The 27,712-nt window shown below is 34.7% G+C and overlaps 1 protein-coding gene across 32 annotated transcripts in view; it reads left to right on the forward strand.

Annotated features, from left to right (window-relative positions):
• Window positions 1–27,712, forward strand: part of HDAC9 (histone deacetylase 9) — a 974,909-nt gene that overhangs the window by 810,360 nt on the left and 136,837 nt on the right. For all 32 annotated transcript variants that reach the window (XR_004627984.1, XR_004627978.1, XM_034668867.1 and 29 more), the window contains one exon: window positions 18,988–19,121. Coding sequence is in view for 30 of the 32 variants with exons in the window: in XM_034668867.1 (XP_034524758.1) it covers window positions 18,988–19,121 (134 nt within the window). In the remaining 2 variants the exon portion in view is untranslated. The remainder of the gene's footprint in view (window positions 1–18,987; window positions 19,122–27,712) is intronic.

The following is a 27,712-nucleotide window of genomic DNA, read 5'->3' on the forward strand; positions in this document are numbered from 1 at the left end:
GGCAGCTACTTTAAGAGCTACTCTTTTGGGCTTATTAGATTCTTTTTTTTTTTTTTTAAGATTTTATTTATTTATTTGACAGAGATAGAGACAGCCAGCGAGAATGGGAACACAAGCAGGGGGAGTGGGAGAGGAAGAAGCAGGCTCATAGCAGAGGAGCCTGATGTGGGGCTCGATCCCATAACGCCGGGATCACGCCCTGAGCCGAAGGCAGACGCTTAACCGCTGTGCCACCCAGGCGCCCCTGGGCTTATTAGATTCTTATGGGTTTTGCTAAATGCTGCTTTGCTTTGTAAATGTTCTTTAAATATTTCAATTAAATAGTGATTTATTTTAAAAATCAGCAATAACAAATGTGTAACAGAAGCCAAGTATTACAGAATTCTTAATCTTTAACAAATACTTTCAGAGCTATTTCATATTTATTTAACATACAATTGCTGTTTAATTTAATCTAAATTAAATGGTTGCTTGAAACCTATAATTTAGAGGGTTCCTGAATTTCTTTTTATGGTAGGAAAAATGAGAAATCATCAGTTTGGCCCAGAGGGTAGATACTTATCTTTTAAAATCAGGTATTTTTCTCTTGAAATTAAAAACCTAGATCATTTGGGAAATGGAATTCCAATGAATGTTTTTGGCAATGAGTTACACGTCTTCATATTCCTTAGAAGAGAATTATTTGGTTTTCTACTGTTCAACAGACTTTAAAATTTAGCTGATACTTATGATGAACTATCATCTGTCTTGTTTATATGCATCTGTTTGTGAAAAATGTATACATTGAGACTCAGTAGTGGAGTTTTTGTTGTTGTTTGTTTGAAGAAAAGGCAAGATTACTTTTGGTACTGTGTGTTGGGTACTGTGATGGTTGAAGATATCAATTTTTAAAAAATAGTCATGAAGTAACCCCAAGGACAAGTAGGACAAAATACTGGATCAACTTTTTGGCAATAGTAGCTTTAAGTATTGCCATGACCATCATAATTTGAGCAGAATTTGGGGAATACTGCCATGAATTAATGCTATACTGAAGTTGAAATGCAAGCTTAGTTCCATAGGTTAGTTTGAAAAGCAATTATGGGGTTTTTTGGTGGGGATGGGTGGGAAGAAGGAAGTGATAGTGGTGGTGGTAATATATTTCTTTTCAAATTGACAACATCATAAAAATCAAAGTTGGTATTTCTTTTTCTGAAAATTAGCTTTTATGAATGTAAATAAAAGCTTGAGTAAGAAAAAGGTTACAATCATTAAAATTTGATGATTAATATTCAGACACAATGACTATAAGTGTCTATAACCTTATGGCTATAGCACTAATACATTAAACTAGTGCTTCAGTATCATTTGGGTCCAAACACGGGAAAGTGGTTTAAAGGACAAGTCTCGGATTCAAAAAACGAGTTTCTTGTTACAGCCTTGCCATTGATTGTGTTGTTTGGGCAAGTCAATTTCTTTATAACTCATTCTCCCATTGGGGTAGTTGTATGATGAATAAATGAGATAACGATGCATTTGAAATACATAGCATGATGCCTGGTGATGTTAGCTTTCAGTAATATTAGTTTATAAGTGATGTAAGGATAGGAAGGACTGTCTTTGCTGTGCTCAAAACTATATCCACATTAGCCAGCACAATTCTTGTCACACAGCAGCTTCTCAACAAATATTTCTGAAATGAATGTATCAACTACAGTTATTTTATTGAGTCCTCTTGAAGACATGGCATTCTACTTTTACTTTGTATAAAAGTAAATTAATGAAATTCATATAAATATTATAGTATGTAAAAAAAAACAGTCTGTGACAAGAAATACTTGACTTTTTTCCTTGGTCTCTTCCATTTCTTTGAACCTAAACTTCTTTCACAGATATTCCTCCTTACAAGTTTTTGAAAGCATTTTCTACGTATACTGACCACAGTATTAAAAAAAAAAAAGTTCTTAGAGAAAGGAAAATATTCTGTAATAGGTGTATCTTAAGAGCATAACATTTTTCAGTGCCTTCCTTTTCTTTACTTTTCTCCAAAAATTGTTCTCCAATACATGCTTATCTCACTCTGTTGTGTTTCACTATATTGTACTTAGCAGATAATGTGAAATTACAAATTGAAGATTTGTGGCAACCCATTGTCAAGTATAGTATTGCCATTTTCCCAACAGCGTATGCTTATTTCATGTTTCTGTGTCATATTTTGGTAATTCTCACAATATTTAAGCCTTTTTCATTATTATTATATTTGCTGTGGTGATCTGCAGTCGGAGGTCTTTGATGTTACTATTGTAATTGTTTTGGGGCACCACGAACCACACCCATATAAAGCGGCTAGCTTAACTGATAAATGTTGTATGCGTTCTGACTGCTCCTTCCATGGCCATTCTCCCATCTTTCCCCCTCTCCTCAAGCCTTCTTTCCTGTTCCCTGAGACACAAAAATATTGAGATTGGACCAACTAATAACCCTACAATGGCCTCCAAGTGTTCGAGTGAAAGGAAGGGTTGCCATCTCTCACTTAAAATCAAAAACTTAGAATGATTAAGCATAGTTAAGAAGGCATGTTGAAAGCCAAGATAAACCAGAAGGTAGGCCTCTTGTGCCAAGCCGTTGGCCAAGTTGTGAATGCAAAGGAAAAGTTCTTGAAGGAAATTAAAAGTGCTTCTCCATTGAACACATGAATGATGATAAAGTGAAACTGCCTTGTTGCTGATACGGAGAACATTTTAGTGCTCCGCACAGAAGAGCACACCAGCCACAACATTCCCTTAAGTCAAAGCCTAATCCAAAGCAAGGCTAACTCTCTTCAGTACTGTGAAGGCTGAGGGGGGTGTGGAAGCTGCAGAAGAAAAGCCTGAAGCTAGCAGAGGTTGGTTGGGGAGGTTTAAGGAAAGAGGCCATCTCCAGAACATGAAAGTGCAAGGTGGAGCAGCAAGTGCTGATGTGGAAGCTGCAGCAACTTATCCAGAAGATGTAGCTAAGATCATTAATGAAGGTGGCTGCCCTAAACAATAGATTTCCAATGGACATAAAACCGCCTTCTTTTGGAGGACGATGACACTCTCATAGCTGGAGAGGAGAAATCAATGCCTGGCTTCAAAGCTTCAAAAGACGGGCTGACTCTCTGGTTAGAGGCTAATGCAGTGGGTGACTTTATGTTGAAGCCAGTGCTCATCTACCATTCTGAAAATCCTAGGGCCCTTAAGAATTATGCTTAAATCTACTCTACCTGTGCTCTCTAAATGGAACAACAAAGCCTGGCTGGCAGCACATCTGTTCACAGCACGGTTTACTGAATACTTTAAGCCCACTGATGAGACCTAGTGCTCGGAAGAAGAGATTCCTTTCAAAACATGACTGCTCATTGACAGTGTCCCTGGTCACCCAAGAGCTCTGACGGAAATGTACAACAAGACAAATATTGTTTTCATGGCTGCTAACACAGCACCCATCTTGCAGTCCGTGGATCAAGGAGTAATTTCAACTTTCAAGTCTTCTTGTTTAAGAAATACCTTTCCCAAGGCTACAGCTGCCATAAGTAGTGATTTCTCTGATGGGTCTCGGCAGTGTAAACTGAAAACCTTCTGGAAAGGTTGCACCACTGTAGATGCCATTAAGAACATTGTGATTCATGGGAAGAGGTCAAAAATCAACATTCACAGGGGTTTGGAAGAAGTGAATTCCAGCCCTCGTGGAGGACTGTGAGGGGTTCAGGGCTTCAGTGGAGGAAGTAACTACAGATGTGGTGGAAATAGCAGGGGAACTAGAACTAGATGTGGAGCACGAAGATGGGACGGAATCGATGCAATCTCATGGTAAAACTTGATGGATGAGGCGTTCCTTCTTATGGATGAGTAAAGAAAGTGGTCTCTTGAGATGGAATCTTCTCCTGGTGAAGATGCTGTGAAGATTGTTGAAATGACGGCAAAGGATTCAGAATATTACATAAACTTAGTTGGTAAAGCAGCCGCAGGGTTTGAGAGGATGGACTCCAGTCTTGAAAGAAGTTCGCCTGTGGGTAAATGCTATCAAACACCACATGCTGCAGGGAAATCCATTTGCAAAAGCAAGAGTCCATCGATGCAGCAAATTTCACTGTTGTATGTTTTAAGAAATTGCCGAACCACCCAACCTTCAGCAACAACCGTGCCCATCTGTCAGCAGCCATCAACATCCAGGCAGGACCCTCCACTGAAAGCCTAGTTGGGCGTTAGCATTTTCTGGCAATGAAGTATGTTTAAATTAAGGTATGTACATTGTGTTTTTAGATGAAATGCTATTGTACACTTAATAGACTACAGCCTAGTGTAAAAATAACTTTTATGTGTACTGGAAAACTAAAAAGTTCATTTGGCTCACTTTGTTACAGTAGTCTAGAACCAAACCCACAATATCTCTAAAGTATGCCTGTATCATCCTGGAGTCTAAATCCGCAAAGTTAGGTATTATGTTCTAAGTGCAGGTACTCCATAGTGAGAGGGTTCAAATCCTACCTGTGCTGTTTTACCTTATACAATATATCTAACCTCTCTCTGTTTGTTTTTTTATGTCTACAGTGACAATAATGGTAAATACTTCTTTTGTCTATGTCTATGTTGGGAGGGGTGGGGGAGTTGAGGATTAAATAAGTTTTAAACTATTTATCATAGAGCCTACCCTGTAGTAAGGTTTATATAAATTTATATAAATTAGCTATCATCACACATTCAGCCAGGTCCATAAAGTCAGCTTTATGTCTCTCTACTATTTATATATCAGTCATTTAATTAAATTACAAGAGTGCTGAGCACTCTACGATGGATATAGAAAGTCAGGCAAGATATGGTCCCTGTTTACATCTGGTAGGATGAACTCACAAATTAAGGAGTATATAGAGAGCAATAGGTATAAGGGGGCATATAGGAATAATTTTGCATTGCACAGGGGGTTTAGGATGCTGCTTGCGCTAAATTTAAAAGATAAGTAGTAGTTGACTGAACATGGACAGGATATTTCATCAGCAGAAGCTCATAAATGTGGGCAACATTTGATTCATCAAATTGTATAGATCACATCACTAAGTCAAGGAAAGACTAAATGTGGGGGGGAATGGAAGAAGATGGGGCTGGAGAGAGAAACCATGTCTTGAAGGCTTTGAATTTAATCCTGAAATGTATAAGAAGTCAACGACAGGTGGTTAGGTGACTGGTATTTTGAGCTCACTGCTCTATGTGACTGAGCCTAGAGTTTTCTGGTGGCATGCTTATCTCTATGTTCAAAGTCTTCTCCTAACTTGTACCCTCTTTCAGGCTTGTAAGACCTCCCAGCATTCCTTGAATACAAGACATATTAATTAGAAAAGCCTTGCATTGTCCAACCAGATGGGGCCAGTGATCATACCTCTTTAACAGAGCCCTTGGTTCTTTAGAAGAGTTCACAATTCTAGAAATCTCTCTGCTTGAGAAAGGTCCCCTAATCTACATAAATTCAGGCTCATCCAAGAGTGGCATTCTCATGTTCTTTTAAATAGAGTGATCCACAGACTTTGACTTTGGTTCAGGCTATAAGGGAAATCCACATCAGTGATTTCATTTGAAGAATCTCATCACACCTGAAAACTCATCACAACTTTATTGTTTACCAACAACCCATCTTACCCAGATCCAATAGACAATTTGTTCAGGAATTGTCACGGTACCTGTCTTATTCCTCAGCGTAGTAGCACTTGGCACTTACTGGAGAAAATAGGTGGGGAATTAGTGAGGACAATTGAATACTTTGGGCACATGATGACATATATTGGTTATTTCATCTTCTTCTAAGTGAAAAGCAAACATACTTTACTTTTTAAAAATTATTTTTGTTTTCAGTTATTTTGATCAGGCAGTAATCTTAGTGGATAAGGCTTCAGACTCTAAAGCCTGAGATGAGTCCTAATGTTACTACATTCTAGTTGTGTGGCCTGGGGAAAGTTACTCAACTTCTCTTTGTTTGCTCCTGTATACAAACTTTTATATTCTTTTTAGCTACCTCATGAGGTTGGTGTGAAGATTGAATGAAACTTCTCTACAAAGTCCAAGGACCAGCACAGGATAAATATTTTAGAATGTCTAATTGTTGTAGTTGCCATAGTTACAGTTTCAAGTTTCTTAGAAAGCTGCAGTATATTCAGGGATATGTGAAAACTTAGTAGCTTAAAACACCACCCATTTATTACCTCATGGCTCTGTAGGTCACAAATATAGGGAGACACTACTGAGTTCTCTGCTTCAGTTCTCACAAGGCTGACATATGAGCCACAGGAGTATATAATATGCATAGGTTCTGCCCACACTCAAAGAGAAGGGGATTATACAAGGGCAAGAGTCATTAGCATTATTGGGGGTCATTTTTGGGAATTTTGCTTACCTTACTAATTTAACGCAATCAAGTAGACTTGAATATGTTCATTCCAAATCCACTCATTCTATCAATAGACATTTACGCCTACCATGTACCAAGCTGTATGTTAGATTTGTAAGCATTAATCGATTCTTGGCAATTTACTGTTTTGAAATAAATTTTAAAAAGCAGGATTGTCTAGAAATATCAGTTCCTGTCCACCACACTTACTTTTGAATTCCCCGTTTTGTTTTCTGGAACTGTAATATGTATGATCGGCATAATTGAGTATTCTAGAACTAGGTTTACTAATTGAAAAACTAAATGAAAAACATGATACCATCTAGATGACATTGCCTATTTATCTAATATAGCTTTTAAATAATTGAGAGGGCTAATAGCCTAGTTAACTGATACTGCCTACGTGTCAAGTACTGGATGGATGCATTTTACATACATTATTTCACAGAAACTAACCAACATTACTATTCCCGTCAGAACTGAGAAGCTGAAGCAAAGATAGACAAATGTGTAACACTGCAAATGTTTCAGTATGTCCTCAATTATCTTCTGAGTTTCTCTAAGCAGATGTGTATCTTCCATTTATTAAGCTTTACTTAAAAACGTGTTTATTTTGGGGTGCCTGGGTGGCACAGCGGTTAAGCATCTGCCTTCGGCTCAGGGCGTGATCCCAGCGTTATGGGATCGAGCCCCACATCAGGCTCCTCCGCTATGAGCCTGCTTCTTCCTCTCCCACTCCCCCTGCTTGTGTTCCCTCTCTCGCTGGCTGTCTCTCTGTCGAATAAATTAAAAAAAATCTTAAAAAAAAAAGTGTTTATTTTATAACAATTATCTTTCTCTATGTTAAATTTTATTTATCTCTATACATGCCTCTTATATTTTAGTGCCTTGGAGGCAGGAACTATATGTTTATTCATCCATGTATTTCCCTAGCTATTATTACAGTATGTGCTCAATAAATACGAGTTGAATTTGAGTAGTGCAAACTACTGTAATGGGATCATCATTGCTTAGCATGAGTCTGTTCCGCTCTTGTTCCATCCCACTTGGCCAATTATGCATGAGCATTGGTGAGAGAATAGATCCCATGTGTTTGATGCATTATTGAAAACAGCAGTAAAAACTAGTTATTGGCAAATCAAATTGCAATTGGGGTTTGGCAAAAAAAAAAAAAAAATGTTGAGGGGTAGGAAGAAATGGCCCTATGATACCCAAAAGCATTTTCTAGGGATTTTTTTTTTTCCTCCCTGGTTTTATATTTGTGTATTTTAAGGAAAATTTAATTCACATGTTTCTGGTTTGTTTACACTTAACACACCAAAGCAGTGATTTGTAAAAGGAATTTGGTGTCTAGGAACTTTTTCTAAAGTTCCTTTTGAACTGAAAATCATGTCTGAAAATATGGCAGTGTTAATATCTATTGAGTTGGCTGAACGGTAAGAAATGAACTCACTGAGAGCTTTGGGTTCTCACCTCAACTATATTGTCAGCTGTTTACCTTTATAATTCACTTTCCTGGGTCTTAGTTTCCTTATCCTTAAGATGAAAAGATTAGAGTATATAATCTTAAAATTCATTTCTACATCTATAATTCCATGATTGAAATCTTATATTTAAAAAAAGATTAAAAACTGCTGTGTGCCCGGCTCTGTTTGATGTATAGTGCTTTTTTTCTTTTCTTTTCTTTTTTTTTTTTTTGAGGTGCCTTTTTATGATTAGATATTCACTTCAAATCTGTGCAGAAGAATAATTAATCCCTGGTTATTTTTACAGGTGAAAACTGAAGATTCATATGTGTACTTGAAATACCAAGTTTTTATATAAAACTATGGCACATAGTAGGAATTTAGTAAATAATTGTTGATTTGTAGGTGGATCATAGATGGAGAGATGGATGGGTGGATGGATGGATGGATGGATGGATGGATGGATGGATAGTCAAAATGCCAGTCAACCTTTCTTGCCGTCTTATTCTCAGGAATTCTTCAGGATAAATGTTTTCCAATTTTGTTTTTCAGAAATAATAGCATTAAAGTATTCTGTTGTCTCAGACTTTAAGATATAAACCAACTATTTTTTTTTTTCAAAAGATACTGCGAATTTAAACTCACCTCCTGGACCATCACTGACTGGAATAGTTGAAAGTACCTTCTTTAAAACATATGCAGTATTTATAGGGCTGCTTAGAATAAGCCAACTGAAAGATTTAATGATAATAATCTCCATATTTCTTCTAAAATTGATTTCTGGTTTCAATGAACTTGGAAAGAGTCCTAGGACATCAAATAAATAAAGATCTTAACATGAAATGAATCTTCAGAATATGTTCATAAATTTACATTTTAAACATGACCAGGAAATATATATCTTTGCCCATTATTAAGGTGATACTTTAATGAAAAATTTTCATTTGCATGAAATAAACCTTTTTGGCTACAGATGAAAGGATTTTATGGTAGCGACAATGGTTTTGTAAGTTAAATGATCCCAACATCATCAGGAACGAATCACAAGTGCCTACCATATGAATTACAGCACCATGAGTCTTAAAAAGGTATTTCTGTGGAAAGCATTCTTCCCATCTGTAACAATCAGATTCTGCTTTGAAGTCCTGCTAGAGTCTCACAATACATGAGACAGCCACATGCTACCCAAACTTTTCTCTAAACTTGAGTTTGACTGCATTTTCCCAAAAAACAATATGGCAACTTAATGACGAAGGGGTTTAGAGAGGAAAATGGTTACAGTTTTTTTAATTATACTTCACTGTGTGTGAATTCTTCAGTGATCTTTTCTGGACATAACTATAGAAATTATGCCAGTGGATATGCAAAATTAAATTTCAAATTAAAATGGGACAAAGATGTGTGTCCTTTGATCCCTACAGTATTGAATCTGCAATGAAGTCTTCACAACCATGTCAGGCCCAAATGAAACTAAACTGTTAAAAAAAATGAATAAATTGTTATTGAGACTTTTTAAGTATATCAAAAAGAGTTACAAAAATGATATGAGTCAGCAACATGATAGGTTGTCAGTATTTCAAAGAGACTGTCAGTACTGCTGATTTTCATTCCACTACCTCTCCTGAATGGGTATGGGGGTGAGGATTGCCCCTGTCATCCTGGGTTTTTTTTACTTGAAGCTTTCCTCAGCAGACAAAAAATAATAGTGGAGAAACACTTGCAGTGAATGGGAGACTGACATCAGCAAAGTTAAGAGATTAATATAAGTAAAATGACTTGTCTAATCCGTCAGTTTGTGTCGTGTGTGTGTGTGTGTGTGTGTGTGTGATTTCTTTATTAATCTGATGAATCATGACCCAGGTACTTTCCCTGGCAGTTGGTTGCTGATTCTAGAGTCTGATATATTACAGGATGGCAAAATAGCAATGGTAACTAAATTGTAGGTTGAAGAGAGTTCCTCTTCAGTGTACAACAGAATTCTCTCCATCTTAACTTCCCTAGAGAATTCCACTTCAGTAGTTTTTGTAATTTTATAAAAGAAACAGGCTATCTGGGAGTATCTCTCATTTCCCTGGGCTTTTATAATTTCAGTTATCCACAACAAGCATTGCTGAATACATCTAGGTTCTAAAAGAATGAAGTATGAGAGTTTGGGAACTTTGCTCCCATTTTGCCTTTATATGCTTTACTGTTTATGTTCTATCTCATCACTGATAAGAAAGAAAAAAAAAGGGGGCGCCTGGGTAGCACAGTCGTTAAGTGTCTGCCTTCGGCTCAGGGCATGATCCTGGCGTTCTGGGATCGAGCCCCACATCAGGCTCCTCCACTGGGAGCCTGCTTCTTCCTCTCCCACTCTCCCTGCTTGTGTTCTCTCTCTCTCGCTGGCTGTCTCTCTTGTCAAATAAATAAATAAAATCTTAAAAAAAAAAAAAAAAGAAAAAAAAAGAAAAGTTAACAGTAAAAAGAACAGGCTTCTTTCCATTATAAAATAATAGATAACACTAGCATAAAATAAATGCTAATATGAAGTGGCCACTTTAACCATACAAGAGGATATTATTTGCAATCATATATAAAACTAAAAACCTAGTAACAAATATCTAAAAACAGAGGATTGATAGTAATACATTTAAAATAATATTGTAGAGGACTTGAAAAATATAGCTATTTCTGAGTATAAGTTAAAAAAATTATGATACTGTTTTATTTTTAAAATAAAACAGCAAACATGAAATACCACAAAAGTAGAATTGGCTAATCTTTGGTTGGTAGGACTGCAGATTTATTATCATATATATTATAATTATTTTACTGTTGTTTATTATTTATTAAATATTAGACAATACATTTACATAATATATAACAACATATATATTATACTATTTATATTTGCTATTCATTATTTCCTATTTTCCAAATTTTCTACAATGAACTTGTGTTAATTTTGGTTTTCAAAACAGTTTTTTTTCATGGAAATTAAAGTAAAGCTAGTTAGTGTTTCCTTTCACTACCACAATACCCTGGGAACTATTTGGGAAGCATTAGACAGAAGTTTTTGAGACATATTTTGAAAGGATGAATTCTTTTTTGATCTATGACTTGGTTATTAAATACACTTTAAGTGTATTGTTTAATTGTTGAGACTTCTTTGAGCAACTTTTCATTTCAGAAAACTTTCCTGAACTAGTAAAAATGCTGACGCAATATGACTTCTAGCCAGAAGTAATACTCCATCGAGTATCAGGAAATCAAATTGAAACTCATCATTTGAACCACGACCATATTTACAACTTACTTTATAATTCTTTTCAGAAACAAAAAATTACATTTGCTTCTAGTAAATCAACAGAATTGAACAGGATTTCTAACTGAAAATGCCTTTCCAATTCCCTTCCTCAGTGGCATCTCATTCTTGGTAATTACCACTTCAGCTGTCATGAAAAGAAATGACTTGTTACAATGTAGCTTCCCTCTCATGCTTGTAATTTAATGTTGATTAAATTAAGTTAATGCTTTTTGAAACAACCAGGCTGCATACAGGATTCTTTAGTGTAGTAGCAGTAGTATAGCAGTATTAGTACTTTGTTAATGCTTCATTCTAGAAGATTTCCTCAAGAGCATAAGGTGCCAAATTTCACTTTGGAAAAATATTTCTTACAGAATTCTTTTGTAGTCAGTGCAGTAAGATAGTGGGGAAGACGGTCAAGTCTGATTGTCGGTGAATATATACCAATTTCAGTAATTAACCTGAGCCTGCCCATGTTGCTACTCCACAGGCTCCTCCCTAGGCTCTACCCACAACCCCCCAAAATAATCCAGAAGCTAAAGGTATATATAGACCTCAAGAACCTAGTTCTATCACCCTATCTGAGATAGCTCGGGTCCAAGATGCAGCACGTGTTTTTCCACTTGATCACTTTTTTCCCATAGCCCTCACACTCAGGACACTCCAACCCCCTTGAAAGAAACATTTACGGTCTCACTATAATTTTTCAACTGTTCAGGTTAAGTTTATTGTAACATGCTGGGTGAGCTTTTGTGAAGATAGGAGTAAAAACTATTAAATGCAACTTGCGATTATGCCCATTAAAAATATTACACACACACACACACACCACTGAAACTTTTATCTCACATGTCCTGATAAATACCTTGACATTAATAGCCATGCTTGGCTTTTTTAAATACCTCATATGTATGTACAACAGTAATAAACCCAGTAGAACTCAGGTTAACAAAACTAAAAAGTTATTCTTGAACTCCTTACTTTGAATGGAAGAGAGGGCACAGGCCTTATAGAAATTCATTTCTTTATTTCACTTGAGTCTTTTGTGCATGCATAACTCAAAAGTTCAGCTGTTTCAGTCTGTGTCTCAAATTCACATGGGTAACATGTGACTGGAAATAAACCCTGTAGGTAGAAGAAAGAGGAATTTGGATAGAGATCAAAGATTAGCTTCATTCCATTCTTTCCTTCCACTTTTTACTATCCCATCTAAATTTGGTATTTTATGGGGCTTTTTTTTTTCTTCCAGGGGAAAGAGTGAACTTAAATCAGATTTGAGACTTTCTCTCTCTCTTTTTCTAAATCCATGTGATTTGATCTGCTCAGTAATGACTTTAGATAATTGAATCCTCAATTGTTAGGAACGTTTAGTATGAAAGATATGGCATATATATGTTTTAAGTTGTCACTATAGCCCTGGTTCAGAGTTACAGGAAAAACCCCTGAATATTTAACAATATAATAAGCAGAAATATTTGTCTTTTTGCCTCTGAGTATTATTTTCCTTTTTTATTTTCTGGAATGGAACTAGTTACTATGTGCTATTAGCTTCGAACATTTCTAAGAATTAGACATCAGAACTTTGCATTACACATTTTCTGAAAGCTTAGCATTCTTTTTATAGTAATCATGTAAGAAGGTAGGGAGTTTAGTGTGGTCCTCCTCATTTTAAGTGGCCCATGGAAAAGACTCTTATTGATATCATCATGAGGTCCATAAAAAGTGAGGAATATTACAATGCTTGAAAACAGTTTTTATCTAATTTAAAAATACTTTTTAGAATAATTTTTGCCAACTATTTAGAAACACAGAATAACTATGAAATGACTATTTTGACTTCTATCAAAATAGCAGTTAAAGTGGCTAGAATCAACAATGAAGTGCTTCAAGGTAAGGGGAAGTGAAACCTTGTTTTTGGCTAACCTCAAATGCTAAAACAGAACTGAAATTATGGACAGTTATGGTTTATTGCGTGGATATCTCAGTGCATTCCAAAGATTAAGATTATATTATTCTATTGTTCCAAAATGAAAGAAATTTAGTTTGGTTTGGGGGTCTTGTTGTTTCACAACTTGATAGGCTTTCATTTAGTTCTGTCAACTTTATTCTGAGAATTCCTTTCTTCTAATAGACCACAATGCTTTAGAGAAGAACAGAGATCAGGTTTGAAAGTAGCCCAGGTAGGCTTGCAGATCATGCACTTCCATATTCAAGATAATCCTTTCACATACTTATGGATTTAGAAATATTCTAAATATTGTAAGTACTATACAAACGAAGGAAAATGAAAAAATGTTCTTTGTACTATAGAGTGGATAACACAAGAAGCTAAAAAATTTGAATTACTGTAAACATTGAAAAATGAATGATAAAACTATAGAGACAAAAAAGGTAATCGATTTGCAAGTATTGAGGGGTGGAAAGGAAGGATGAATAGGTGGAGAACAGGGGATTTTTAGGGCAGTGAAACTATACTGTATGATATTATAATGGTAGGTACATGACATTATGCATTTGTCAAAACCCACAGAACCATACACCACAACACGTGAATCCTAACCATTGGCTTTTGTTAACAATAATATATCAACACTGGCTCATCAATTGTAGCAAATGTACCAGTAATGCAAGATGTTAGTAAGAGAGGAAATGACAGTGAGGTATATGGAAATTCTCTGTCCTTTCTGCTTAGTTTTTCTTTAAACCCAAACTGCTCTTTAAAAATAAAGTCTATTATTAAAAATATAATTGATTTAAAAATTAAATGTTTATTCCTTTCAAGTTCTTAAAGTATATTTAAAAAATGAAATGCCAGTGCTGGACCTGTGCTGTATCTGGGTGTCTTTACTGCCTGAAGTGAATATGGAGTAAGGTGGACTTCCTTATTGTAAGTTCTTGTGAAGGCTGCTTTCACCTTGGGAACCAGCTTGGAGAAGGGACTAGGTTTGTCTCCCCAACTGCTAATTCCCATGATAGTCTCAAAGTCTTCTTTCATCAAGTAGTAGGAGTCCATAACAGCAATAACATCCTGTACTCCCTTCTACCCCTTGTGAGGTCAAGGGCTGTACAAGTGCATCCCTTATATGTGACAGATAATCCATGTTTACAATCCTTTTGCTGGAATAAGTTCTGAGACTCATGTACAGTGCTAGGTCCTGTACAATAGGATCATGTTTGCTGGTAGATGAGTGCTTCCCCAACCAACTTGGGAAGGTAGGAAACTGGATCATGTACCCCCTCATTAACTCTCCAGGAAGAACACTGGCATAAATGGCCTGTGTGGGCAGAAGTCTCTAGTTTTGCTTGCTCTGGATCTGATGGTCCACTAGGTCACCATCACATATGCTATGTGCTGCTCTGCTTGAAAGCATCAAGTGCTTTTTCATGTCACCCCCTGCAGCTGCAGGCTTCACATGTATGTAGTTCCCCTGGACAAAGAGATGTGCTATTGAGTAATCATGAAAAAAGAGGTCTGACTTGTCCACAAGTTACATATGAGCAGTCTTCTCCCAGCTGTAAACACTTTCCAGGCAACATCCAGTGGCCCAGTCTGATATCCTTTTTGGCTCTATGAGAATCAGCCTTGGCCTGGTTATATGTTAGTGCCTTACTTCATGCACACTACATCCTCAGATTCTGTAAACCCTGTCTGATATCTTGATTGGCTCCAAAAATTATTTCACTCATAGCTGGAGGGGGGATCTTCAAGCCCTCTTTACATGCAATAGACATCATGGCACCCTTAATCTTTCAACTTGAGGTCTTTGAAAATGAAGATCAAAGCAATAATGAACCAAAGAGCTAATCTTGGGATGATTTCTATTGTTGCACATACAAATAATGGGAATTTTTGTATGTTTTATCAGAACAATTAATTCTGAATTCCTCCCCTGTCCTCTTTGACAAGCCATCTATTTCATCCATGATGAGAGCATGTTTCATGCTTACTGAATGGGCTGCTCCACTTGACTAGTGTTGAGAAGTTGAATAAAAGCCTGTGATGCTGGTATTATTCAGTGATTCAGCAACAATCTCCTTCAAAGTGTTCTTACTCCAAGTGTCACTTGCATTCAGTTCCATGTAGCTATATCCCAATTCCTGACAAATCAGAGGCTAGATTCTGAATACAATGAAGAGTTAAATGAAGATGACTCTCAATCTGATGAGAAAGAGCAAGACTGTATGGAAACTGATAGTGATCAAGAAAAAGACAAAATCTTCAAAGCCTTCAAAATCAGGAAAAAGATAAGGAGTCCAGAAAAGGAAAAAGTTCAAAGAAACGAAACTGTTTTTCACTACTGACAGCCAATTTTTATTCACCCCATTGACCAGTCTAGCTTGCCTAGATAATGCCTTGTTTTTTCCAAAGGAATCATATTTTAGCATAATGGGGCAACTCAGTAGTCCCATTGCAAATAAATGGTGGTACAGCTAGAGAGATGTAACCAGCAGGCTAACATACACCTCTTATGGAAGTTGATAGGACTGCTTGAGTCCTCCACTGTCCCCTGTCAATCTAATTAGATTGTGCTTCAAATTGACTCTGTATATTCAGAAACTACATGTGGGCTTTTGGAGGCAGATTTTAGTTAACAATAATATGCCTGGGAACATTGGTACTACGGCAATTTTTGTAAGCTTAAGAATTTATCCTAATGGCCTTTATAGGACTGATGCCAATTTTTTTAAAAAGGTAGTTACTGGGGCGCCTGGGTGGCACAGCGGTTAAGCGTCTGCCTTCAGCTCAGGGCGTGATCCCGGCGTTATGGGATCGAGCCCCACGTCAGGCTCCTCTGCTGTGAGCCTGCTTCTTCCTCTCCCACTCCCCCTGCTTGTGTCCCCTCTCTCTCTGGCTGTCTCTATCTCTGTCAAATAAATAAATAAAATCTTTAGAAAATAAAAAATAAAAAAATAAAAAGGTAGTTACTATTATGTGGTGAAATTTGTAAATAAATCATACTACAAAACCAAAAAAAAATGAAATTCATATTGAACACATGGTTTTATTTGCTTTCATTTATCTTATTTTTTTTTTGCAATTCTCCTTGAAATTGTGCAAGTTGGATGCAGTGTTAATTTTTTTTTAAATGTTGAATGAGAGATTTACATTTGGCAGTCTGAGAATCTGTATATCCTGAAACACTTCTACATGAAAATAGCAAAACTACTTTTTGAAATTTATGAATGACTTCCAAAAAGATGAAGGAAGGTGAGTAAAATCCTGTAGCTGTTGGCTATCCTGAGCTATCCCAAAGTCTCCAGCTGGATAGAGCTTGAATGTTATTAATAGACTACTACATAGTGTAAAAGGGAGTCAAAGCCTTGGGCCTATGAAGGGAGAAATTTTGATTGGAGACCAGCATAAAGAAAGGAATAAGAAAGGGCCACCTCTAAGGAAAAGGGTGACTGGAAGAGGAAATACTGATGAATAAAACAACAAATGTATCTTAGAATATATTTGAATATATGAATAGAGGGAACTGCAAAAGCAATGAAAATAAAAGGGGGGAATCTCATTTTTTTTTACATGAGAATTTGTAATCAGGTTTTGGGATCCACATTTACAATAACTATGCATTAAAAAAAAAAATCCCTGCAATCTAAGAATTTAAAGTTTATCCTAGGTGATAGTATCCCAGCCATCCAATAGAGGCAAACAAAATCACACTCAACCCAGTTTTCAAATATAGATATCAAATTCAGTTCAGGCTTCAAAAACTTCTCCCAAAGAAGTTCCAATGTATGTGAGCTCAAAAAAAAAAAAAAAAAAAATTAAAAACGGAGGAGAATTAAGACATCATGAGGATGAATCAGCAGAAACAACAAATAGTAATACTAGGCCATAAAGACTTCAGATAACAGATACAGAATATAAAATAGTTATCAGTAAAGAAATAAAAGGAAGAAATAAAACCATGAGCAAAGAGTAGGAAATTATAAAAATAACTGAGAAATTATGAAATCTAACCAAATAGAGCACCTGGAGTTCAACAGTATAATCACTGAAATTAAGATACCAATAGAAATGTTAAACAGTAGATTAGACACATGTGGAGAAAGAAAGACTAGAAGGTAGATCTGAAATAAAAATACATATAATTCAGGACAAAAAGAGACATAAAATTGTGAAACAAAGCTTAAGAAACATTGAGAGTATAATGACAATGACCACATACATCTAATTGGAATTCCAAAATAAGATGATAAATAAACTACTTTATTTCAATAAATTTGAACACTTAAATAAATTTCTAGAAAAATATAACTTATGCAGATATAGAAAGTATGAGTAGTCCTATAGTTGCTAAAGTATTTCTACCAGTAGTTAAAAATCTTCCTCAAAAACCACAAAACTCAAATGGTTTTCCAGGAGATTTCTAACCAACTTTCTAAAATCAGATAAAGGTGATCCTGACTACATCAAAATTCAACATGGCGAATACAGGACTGGAAAATTTATAGATTAACCCCATTCATGAACATAGGTTAAAAAATCCTAAACAAAGCAGTAGTAAAACAATTCTAGCTGTGTACAAAATAGATAATTACATCACAACCAAGCTTATTTGACTCTGTAAATTTAATGATGGCTTAATATTAGAAATACTATGTAATGTGTCTCACAACAACTATGAAATTACAAGAGAAAAAAAATCTCATTTTGGTGTAAACAAATTTAACATCTATTTATAATAAAAACTTTAATTCAAAGTAGAAATAGAAAGGTCCCTCCTAAAACTGAATGAAACCACCATAAGATGCCATTATTCACTGACTTACTTGGCAAATTACACCAAACATTGGCAAGGATGTGACTAAACTGGAATTCCCATATGCACTGCTTCTCAGAGTAGGGTTGATTATAGCCTTCCAGAAATAATCTAGTATTATTTAGCAGATTTTAAGCCACAGTGATTTTAGTCCACTGTTGCACATGTGAACCACAAGAGTGCTATAAAAATGTTCTGGAGACATTGTTTGTAATAACAAAAAATGCAAGTGTCTGTCATTAGGAGATTGGGTAAATAAATTATTTTATACTCCTATTATGGCCTACTAGACAGCAAAGAACTATAGCTACATTGATCAACAGAGATTAGCTAACAAGATATTGAATGAAAAGAGCAAGTTGTGAAAATATAAAACCATTTTTATAAAGTTCAAAAAAAAAAAGCAAAGGAATTATCAACACAAAATCAAGATCCTAATTTCCCACAGAGAGGAGGAGGGATGTTAATAGAAGTGCACAAGGGGCTCAAAAGTATTGCTAACGTATTTTCCGTAAATTAGAAAGTGAGTGAACAGGTGTTTCTCATATCATTATACTTCGTAACATATATAGATGTTATTTATTTTTATAAATTTATCAACTATTTCATAATCAAAATTATGTCTATGAAAATCTAACGTGATAGATATGTAATTTGAGGTGATATGTTAAAGAAAAACTTCCTTTTATAATAGCGTAAGACAGATGATGGAGGCAGGAAACAAAAATCAAGCAAAGGAGATTATTCATCTTATTAACACTTGCCAAATGCTATCAAGTTTTTCATCCAGGTACCTATAGAATGTGTTGTGAAAGGCACTGCTGTGGACTGGTGAGGACCCATATTGTTTGGTATAAATATTGGTTGTGATACTTCTTATCTGTGGGATCTTGGGTTTTGGTTCCCGCATTTGTAAAATATAGATGATACGGGCACCTAATTTATTAAGTTATTGCACGTATTAAATGAATTAGCCCATGGAAGGTGCTGAGAAAGGACACACACAGGGTAAAAGCTCAATCAATATTAGATTCTAGTAATATTATCTTTTGATTTAATACCTTGAAATGTTTTGTTTGTGTTATGATAGGCTTTGGTCATTTGACGAAGCAGTTGATGACATTGGCTGATGGACACGTGGTGTTGGCTCTAGAAGGAGGACATGATCTCACAGCCATCTGTGATGCATCAGAAGCCTGTGTAAATGCCCTTCTAGGAAACGAGGTAAAAAAATTAAAAGTACACAAGAGTAGGGCTAAAGGACTAGAAATGTATGCATCCATATATTTAATTTTTTTTAATCCCATGTAAGCAAAAAGCACAATGTTGCTCTTACAATTTTAAGAAAGAAGATAAGCTTTTAGGAGGAGTTTACATGTACTCCTGTTATATGGTATAACTGTTGTCCAGTTAATGCACTTGGCACTTTCCTCAATCAGGTTATTTGTGAGGTCAATAAATAAGATAACTCTTGGGAAGAGAAGTGCTTTATGGATTGACCCAACTAATGAGCATTGAAACACTGAAAAACAAATAACTCAAAGAAAATTTCTCTTGAGATTTTCCATAGGATTGTGTTGGCTCAAGGGAGAAAATAAAGCTTTTAAAAAGTTTTTTCATCTTTATTGAACTATAGTTGAAAAATATACATTAAAAGTGTACAATATGATGACTTGATATATGTACACATTGTGAAATGATTCTTTCCATGAAATTAAATTAACACATTCATCACCTCACATACTTTTTGTTTGTTTGCTTAAATTCTACTTTCTTAGCAAATTTTAATTATATAATATAGTATTATCAACTATAGTCATCATGTTATACATTAGATCCTCAAACCTTATTCATCCTGTAACTAAAAGTTTAAAACCTTTTATCAACCTCTCCTTATTACCCCCACCCCTCCAGCCCTTGACAACCAGTATTCTACTCTGTCTCTACAAGTTTGACTGCTTTTTTGGGGAGGGGAGTGGTCGAAATAAGTGATAGCATGCAGTATTTTTTCTCGGTCCGGCATATTTCACTTAGTATAATGCCCTCCATATTTGTTATCAAAAATGACAAGATTTTCTTCTTTTCAAAAGATCAAATAATATTCTATTGTATGTATGTACACGCACATGTATACACCACATTTTCTTTATCCACTTATCTGTTGATGGACATTTAGTTTGTTTCTGTACCTTGACTATTGTAAATAATTCTGCAGTAAACATTGAAGTACAGATATCTCTCCAAGATAGTGATTTTATTTCCTTTGGATATATACCCAGAATAAGATTGGTGGATCATATATCATAAAATGTGTAGTTTTAGTTTCTTGAGGAATCTCCTGCTGTTTTCCATAGTGGCTGTACATCTTACCTTTCCAACAACATAGCTCAAATGTTCCCTGTTCTCCATGTCCTCACCAGCATTTATCTCTTTTCTTTTTGATAATTCATGAGGTAATATCTCATTATGATTTTGATTTGCATTTTCCTGATGATTACTGATATTGATCACCTTTCCATGTACACGTTGGCCATTTATATGTCTTCTTTGAAAAACATCTAATTGGGCCTTTTGCCCATTTTTAATTGGTTTGTTTGGGGTTTTGCCTTTGTTTTTGTTTTTTGTTTTTTTGTGTTTTTTGCTATTGAATTGTATGAGTTCTTTGTACATTTTAGATCTTAACCTCTTATTGGATATATGCTTTGCAAATATTTTCTCCCATTCCATAGCTTATCTTTTCATTTTACTCAGCTTTGCTGTGCAGAAGTTTTTAAGCTTGATATAGTCCCACTTTTTGTTTGCTTGCTTGCTTTCGTTGCCTTTACTTTTGGTGTCAGATCCAAAAAAACATTGCCAAGGCTAATGTCAAGATTACCTCCTATGTTTTCTTCTAAGAGTTTTATGGTTTCAAATCTTACATTTAAATTTTTAATCAATTTGTATGATGTAAGATAGGAGTCCCGTTGTATTCTTTTGTGTATGGCTGTTCAGTTTTACCAACACCATTTATTAAAGAGACTATTCCTTCCCCATTGTATATTCCTGGATCCTTTGTTGAAAATTAATCTACTATATGTGCATGAGTTTATTTTGGGCCCTTTTTTCTGTTCCATTAATCTGTATATCTGTTTTAATGCCAATACCATAGTGCGTTGATTACTTGTAGTATATTTGAAATCAAGAAGTGTAATGACTCCAGCATTATTGTTCCTTCTCAAGATCCCTTCACAAGTTTGGGGTCTTTGTGGTTTCATATGAGTTTTGGAATTTATTTTCTATTTCTGTAAAAAAAATGCCTTTTGATAAGGATTGGATTGACTCTATAGATTGCTTTGGGTAATACGAACATTTTAATAATATTAACTCCTCATCCGTGAACATGGGATATCTTTCCATTTTTTTGTGTCTTCTTCAGTTTCTTTCATCAATTACCGTATAGTTTTTGTTGTATAGACCTTTCACTTCCTTGGATACATTTGTCTCTTAAGTATTTTATTGTTTATGATACCATTGTAAAAAAGATTGTTTTATTTCTTCTTCAGATAGTTCACTATTGGTATATAAAAACTGATTTTTATATCGACTTTGCCTTCTGCAACTTTACTGAATTTGTTTATTAATTCTAATAGTTTTGTGGCAGAGTCTTTAGAGTTTTTCATATATATCATGTCATCTGCGATTAGAGACAGTTTTCCTTCTTCCTTTCCAATTTGGATGCCTTTTATTTATTTTCCTTGATTAATTGTTCTAGATCATACTTAGAATACTATGTTGAAAGCAAAAGCGGGCATCCTTATCTTGTTCTTGATCTTAGATATGGTGTTAGCTCTAGGCTTGTCATATATGGCATTTATTATGTTGAAGTATGTTCCTTCTATTCTGAATTTGTTGAGATTTTTTAATCATAAAAGATGTTGAGTATTGTCAGATGCTTTGTCTGCATCTATTGAGATGATTATATGATTTTTATCCTTCATTTTGTTAATGTATTGTATCACATTGGTTGATTTTTGTATGTTGAACCATTCTTGCATCCCTTGAGTAAGTCCCACTTGATCACGGTGTGTGGTCCTTTTAATGTAATGTTGTATTCAGTCTGCTAATATTTCGTTGAAAGTTTTTTCATCTATGTTCATCAGAGATATTGGCCTGCAATTTCTTTCCCTATAGTGTCCTTTACTGGCTTTGGTGTCAGGGAAATACTGGCCTCCTAAAATGAGTTCAGACATCATCCCTTCTATTCAGTTTTTTGGATGAGCTTGAGAAGGATGGGTATTAGCACTTCAATATTTGGTAGAATTCTCCAGTGAAGCCATCTGATTCTGGACTTTTCTTTTTGGGGAGGTTTGTGATTAATGATTCAGTATCCCTTCTAGTTATTAGTCTGTTCATATTTTCTATTTTTTCAGAATTCCATCTTGATAGGTTTTATATTTCTAGGAATTTATACATTTCTTCTACACTGTATAATTTATTGATGTATAATTGTTCATAGTAGTTTCTTATCCTTTGGATTTCTATGTTATAAGGTGTCATGTCTCCTCTTTCAAATCTGATTTTATTAATTGAGGCTTTTCTCTTTTTCTCTTAGTCTAGTTAAAGGTTTATCAGTTTTGTATATCTTTTCCTAAAACCAGCTCTTAGTTTCATTGATGTTTTTCTATTGTTTGCTGCATCCCATAAGTTTTAGTATGTTGTGTTTCCGTTTTCATTTGTCTCAAGATTTTTTCATTTCTCCTTTCATTTCTTTGACCTATTGGTTGTTCAGGAGCATGTTATTAAATTACCACATATTTGTGAGTATTCCAGTTTTCTTTTTGTCATTGATTTCTAGTTTTATGCCATTGTGGTCAGAAAAGTTACTTGGAATGATTTCATTCTTTTAAAATTTGCTGAGACTGGTTTATGGCCTAATATATAATTTTTCCTGGAGAATGTTACATATGTGCTTGAGAAGAATGTATTTTCTGCTGCTCTGTATAGTCTTTTAGGTCCATATCGTCTAAAGCATAATTTAAGTCCAATATTTCTTTATTAATTTTCTGTCTGGCTGACCTATCCATTATTGAAAGTGGGGTATTAAAGTCCCCTAATATTGTATTTATGTGTATTTCTTTCTTCAGTCTGTTAATATCTGCTTTATAAGTTTAGCTGCTTCTATGTTGGGTGCGTATTTACAAGTGTTAAATACTCTTGATAAATTGACCCCTTTGTCATGATATAATGACCTTCTTTGTCTCTTATTACAGGTTTTAACTTACAGTGTATTTTTTCTGATATACACATACCTACCCCTGCTTTCTTCTGGTTTCCACTGGCATGGAACATCTTCTCCATCCTTTCATTTTCAGTCTGTGTATACTTAAATCTGAAGCTATTCTCTTGTAGGCAGCATATAGTTCAGTCTTATTTTTGTATTCATTTAACCACTCTGTGTTTTCTGGTTTGAGATTTTAGTCCATTAAATTTGAAGTAGGAATTGATATGTACAGGCTTACTTTTGCTATCTTATTGTTTTTTGGCAGTTTTATGGTTCCTTTCTTCTCCTGCTGTCTTTTTTTGTACATTGATGATTTCCCATAGTGTTATGTTTTGATTTCTCTGTCTTTTATATACTTCTATAGTTTTTTGCTTCGTGGTTACCATGAGGCTTGCAAAAATCTTACAGTTATAATAGTGTATTTTAGACTGATAACATCCTAACTCTAATGTGTATAGAAAGTACATTTTTACACTCCCTTCCCACAATTTATGTTTTTGATATCACAGTTTATACCTTTTTATATTGTGTATTCATTAACAAATTATTGTGGTTATAGCTATTTTTAATACTTTTGTCTTTTAACCTTTACACTAAAGTTATGATTTCCCACTATCATTATAATATTAGAGTATTCTGAATTTAATTACATGTTTACCTTTATCAGTGAATTTTATACTTTCATACATTTTTATGTTACTAGTTTAATATTCTTTCATTTCAGCTTGAGGAACTCCCTTTAACAACTCTTGTAAGGGCAATCTAATGATGATGACTACTTCAGCTTTGTTTGTCTGCAAAATTGTATCTATCCTTCAATTCTTAATGACTGCTTTTTTGGGTAGAGTATTCTTGATCAGCAGCTTTTTCTTACTGCACTTTGAATATATCTTGCCACTCTTTCTGATCTTTAAGGTTTTTGCTGAGAAATCCCCTCATAATCTTAATGAGATTCCTCTATCTGTGGCAAGTTGCTTTTCTCTTGCTGTTTTTAAGATTCTCTCTTTGTTGTTAACTTCTGAAAATTTAATGTGCCTTGGTGTTGGTCTCTTTAGATCCATCTAATTTGGTACTCTTTGGAATTTCTATCTTTGCACGTCTGTTTCTCTCCCCAGGTAAGGATAGTTTTTAACCACTATTTCTTCAAATAAGCTTTCTGGCCCTTTCTCTTCTCCTTCTGGAACTCCTGTAATTCCTTTGATATGCTTCATGGTGTCTGTCCCATAAGTCCTTTAAGCTATCTTTCCTGTTTTTCATTCTTTCTTTCTTTTTGCTATTTTGACTGGATGAGTTTCACTGCCCTGTCTTTGAATTCACTGACCTTTTCTTTCATTTGATCTAGTCTGCTCTTGCACTCTTCTGTTGACTTTTTCAGTTCAGTTATAGTATTCTTTAGTTCTGTGATTTTTTGTTTGTTACCTTTTAATATTCTCAATCTCTTTGTTGAAACTTTCACTTTGTTCCTACATTGCTTTCCTGACCTCAGTGACCATCTTCACAGCTGCTTTTTTTTTTACTTTTTTGATTCAATTTAGTTAACATCTAGTGTATTATTAGTTTCAGGGTTAGAATTTAATGATTCCTCAGTTGCATATAACACCCAGTTCTCCTTATCAGGTACCCTCCTTAATGCCCATCACCCGGTCACCCCATCCCCCCACCCATCTCCCCTCCAACAACCCTCAGTTTGTTTCCTATAGTTAAGAGTCCCTTGTGGTTTGCTTCCCTCTCTGTTTTTACCTTATTTTGTTTTTCCTTCCCTTCCCCTATGTTCACCTATTTTATTTCTTAAATTCTACATATGAGTGAAATCATATGGTATTTGTCTTTCTCTTACTGACTTACTTCGCTTAGCATAATACACTGTAGTTCTGTCCATATCATTGCAAATGTCAAGAGTTCATTCTTTTTGATGGCTAATATTCATATATATATATATGATGTATATACACATACACACACACACACACACACTAGATTGTCTTTATCCATTCATCTGTTGACAAACATCTGGGGTCTTTCCATATTTTGGCTATTGTGGACAGTGTTGCTATAAACTTTGGGGTACATGTGCCCCTTCAAATCACTGTTTTTGTATCCTTTGGATAAATACCTAGTAGTGTAGTTGCTGGGTCATAGGGTAGCTCTTTTTAACTTTTTTGAGGAACCTCCATACAGTTTTCCAGAGTGACTATTTTTTATAATCAATGTATACAAGTGTTAAGACTGTTTTATATGTTTTACTTTTTTTTCATGAACTTGCAATATGACCACTTACAAAATAAACATATTCAAAATCATTTTTTAAATCTGTCATGCATATTGTTTTTTAACAGTGACTTATGCTTTTGCCTGTAGTATTTATGAAAGGGAAAAAAGTATATTTTTCTTCTGCACGCTGAACACATAAGTCTTATTGTCATCTTTATCTTACAGATCGGTAGTGCTTCAACATGATTATTGTGCCATATTTATTGAAGTAAATATGTACATTTTTTATCTTGAGGAAAATATAAGAAAACTTGAGCAGTCTTTAAGTCTTTATTCTGTTATATAATTTTAGACAGCACAATAACTCAAGGGTGTAGCCATCTAATGATTAATATTATTATTAGTGAATTGCTATTTCAGATCACGAATTTTAGGGTGTCTAAGATTTTCTAAATATTGCAGTCCTTCTGAGTTTCCTATGAACAAATGATTTAAAAAATAATGTTGGGCATTTTTTTTTTGCATGTATGGCAATAAAGGAGTGCAAAAAATAAATGCTACTTCTATCTTGTCAGTTAATGTTGAGCTGCTCTATTTGCCTACCAGAAAACATATTTTGCATATTCACCTACAGTCTCAACTTACGTATTTGATTTTAAATATGGAAACATTTTAGAGAAGCAGACTGGTTTTAATATTTACATTATAAAGGCTTATGCCAGATGTGCAGAAAATCACAGTAGGTTGTGGATTGTGGCTCCATGGATGATTGACCTGCCCAGAAAAAAATGTTACCCGGTTGTAAAAGCCAAGTACTTTTCCAACTATGTGAAAGGAAATTATGGATTTCACTGGCTCTCTTTGAGCACATCCATTCAAATGAGATTCTATTTCTATGTGCTGGTAATCTTTACACTTGGCCTACTTTATTCTTCCAAGGGAGGATTTCCAGGGAGAATGGAGTAATTTTTTTTGTGTGTGTGGTCTCTTTCTTTAAAAAAATGACTGTACTTCAGAACACATTCAAGTCAGTTGTGTGAGTTACATGGTTTTCTTAATTTGTCTGAATATACTAAAAAGCTAAATGGTTGTGGTTTCTACCTTCCTTCAACTGCATGACCTTTTGATTGGGATGTCTGTGGTCATTTTCTCATATGGGCTATTCCTAGCGATAAGATAGACTGTTTTCATAGAGCAATTAGTGATATTAGAACAGTGTCCCCTAATTTAAAGTTTGGGACCTATTCTCAAATCTACTCTATACCTTTTCTCTGCATTTTTAGAAAGACCAGGCTTGATATAGAGGAAGGGATAAAAATGTCATTGATCAATCTTAAACATGCCCATGTGGATGCACAGGCACTAAAAATTCCAGTAAATGATGATTGAAATGATTATTTTGGGCTATATTGACAATCTAATCAACTCTAACATCTGGACATCTTATAGTAAATTTGCTTTAGTTATTATAATACCCTAAATACCACCTTGTCTTTTTTCATTGACTATATTTAATTGCATAAGCACAATCTAAAATTTGTGTATCATGAACTAAAGGAAGACAAGTTTAAATAATCTCTGGTTTTCTGTATTTTTTTTTCCATTGAGATTTCTTTGGAATATAAATAAGATTATAAATTTCCCACAAGATACCTTAAGGGAAACAGATGGATTTGGTATATTGAACTTTGAAAGGTAAATTTTGGTGTGTCACGTCTATCAGTATGCAGAGGAACAAAGCTTAGGAAAAGAAAGATTTTTTTTTAATGAAAAATGGAAGAAAAATACATGTGTGTTGTGCATTATAATTCATTTGAAAAAAGGAAATGAAAATGTAATGCTTGAAACAACTTAAGAAACAAAGAGTTCTTCTCACTTTCATTGACAATATAATTTATAATCCAAGGTCTGGCTTTCTATATGTTTTTTCCAGTTCAAAGGTCATCATGACTAACAGCATGACTATATAGAAGTTTTAAATTTCATTCTTTTAGAAAAAAATAATATTTAATAAGGCATATTGCATGTACTTCATCATTTTAAAAAGTGCATACATGTAGTTTTCACAGTAGTTTTATGTAGTAAGGTCTAGGTAAGATAATTAAAAAAAAAATCTTTCAAATACCAATTATTGCAATTTCAAATCCCAGTTTCCCTCCAAACTCCCTTTTCAAGTGATTAATAGGGCAATTATAACTTATTATCTGGGATTTCACTTTTACAAATAGCAAAATGTACTAAAGCTTTAGCTAAAAACATTGGCAGAACCTGCTTTGGCTTCTCAACACTGAACATGCAATTGAACTCAAATTAGGAAGGTCAAGAAGGGCCTTTTTGAGGGACT

This window comes from Ailuropoda melanoleuca, chromosome 1 (assembly GCF_002007445.2).
Source record: "Ailuropoda melanoleuca isolate Jingjing chromosome 1, ASM200744v2, whole genome shotgun sequence".
Taxonomy (NCBI): Eukaryota; Metazoa; Chordata; class Mammalia; order Carnivora; family Ursidae; genus Ailuropoda; species Ailuropoda melanoleuca.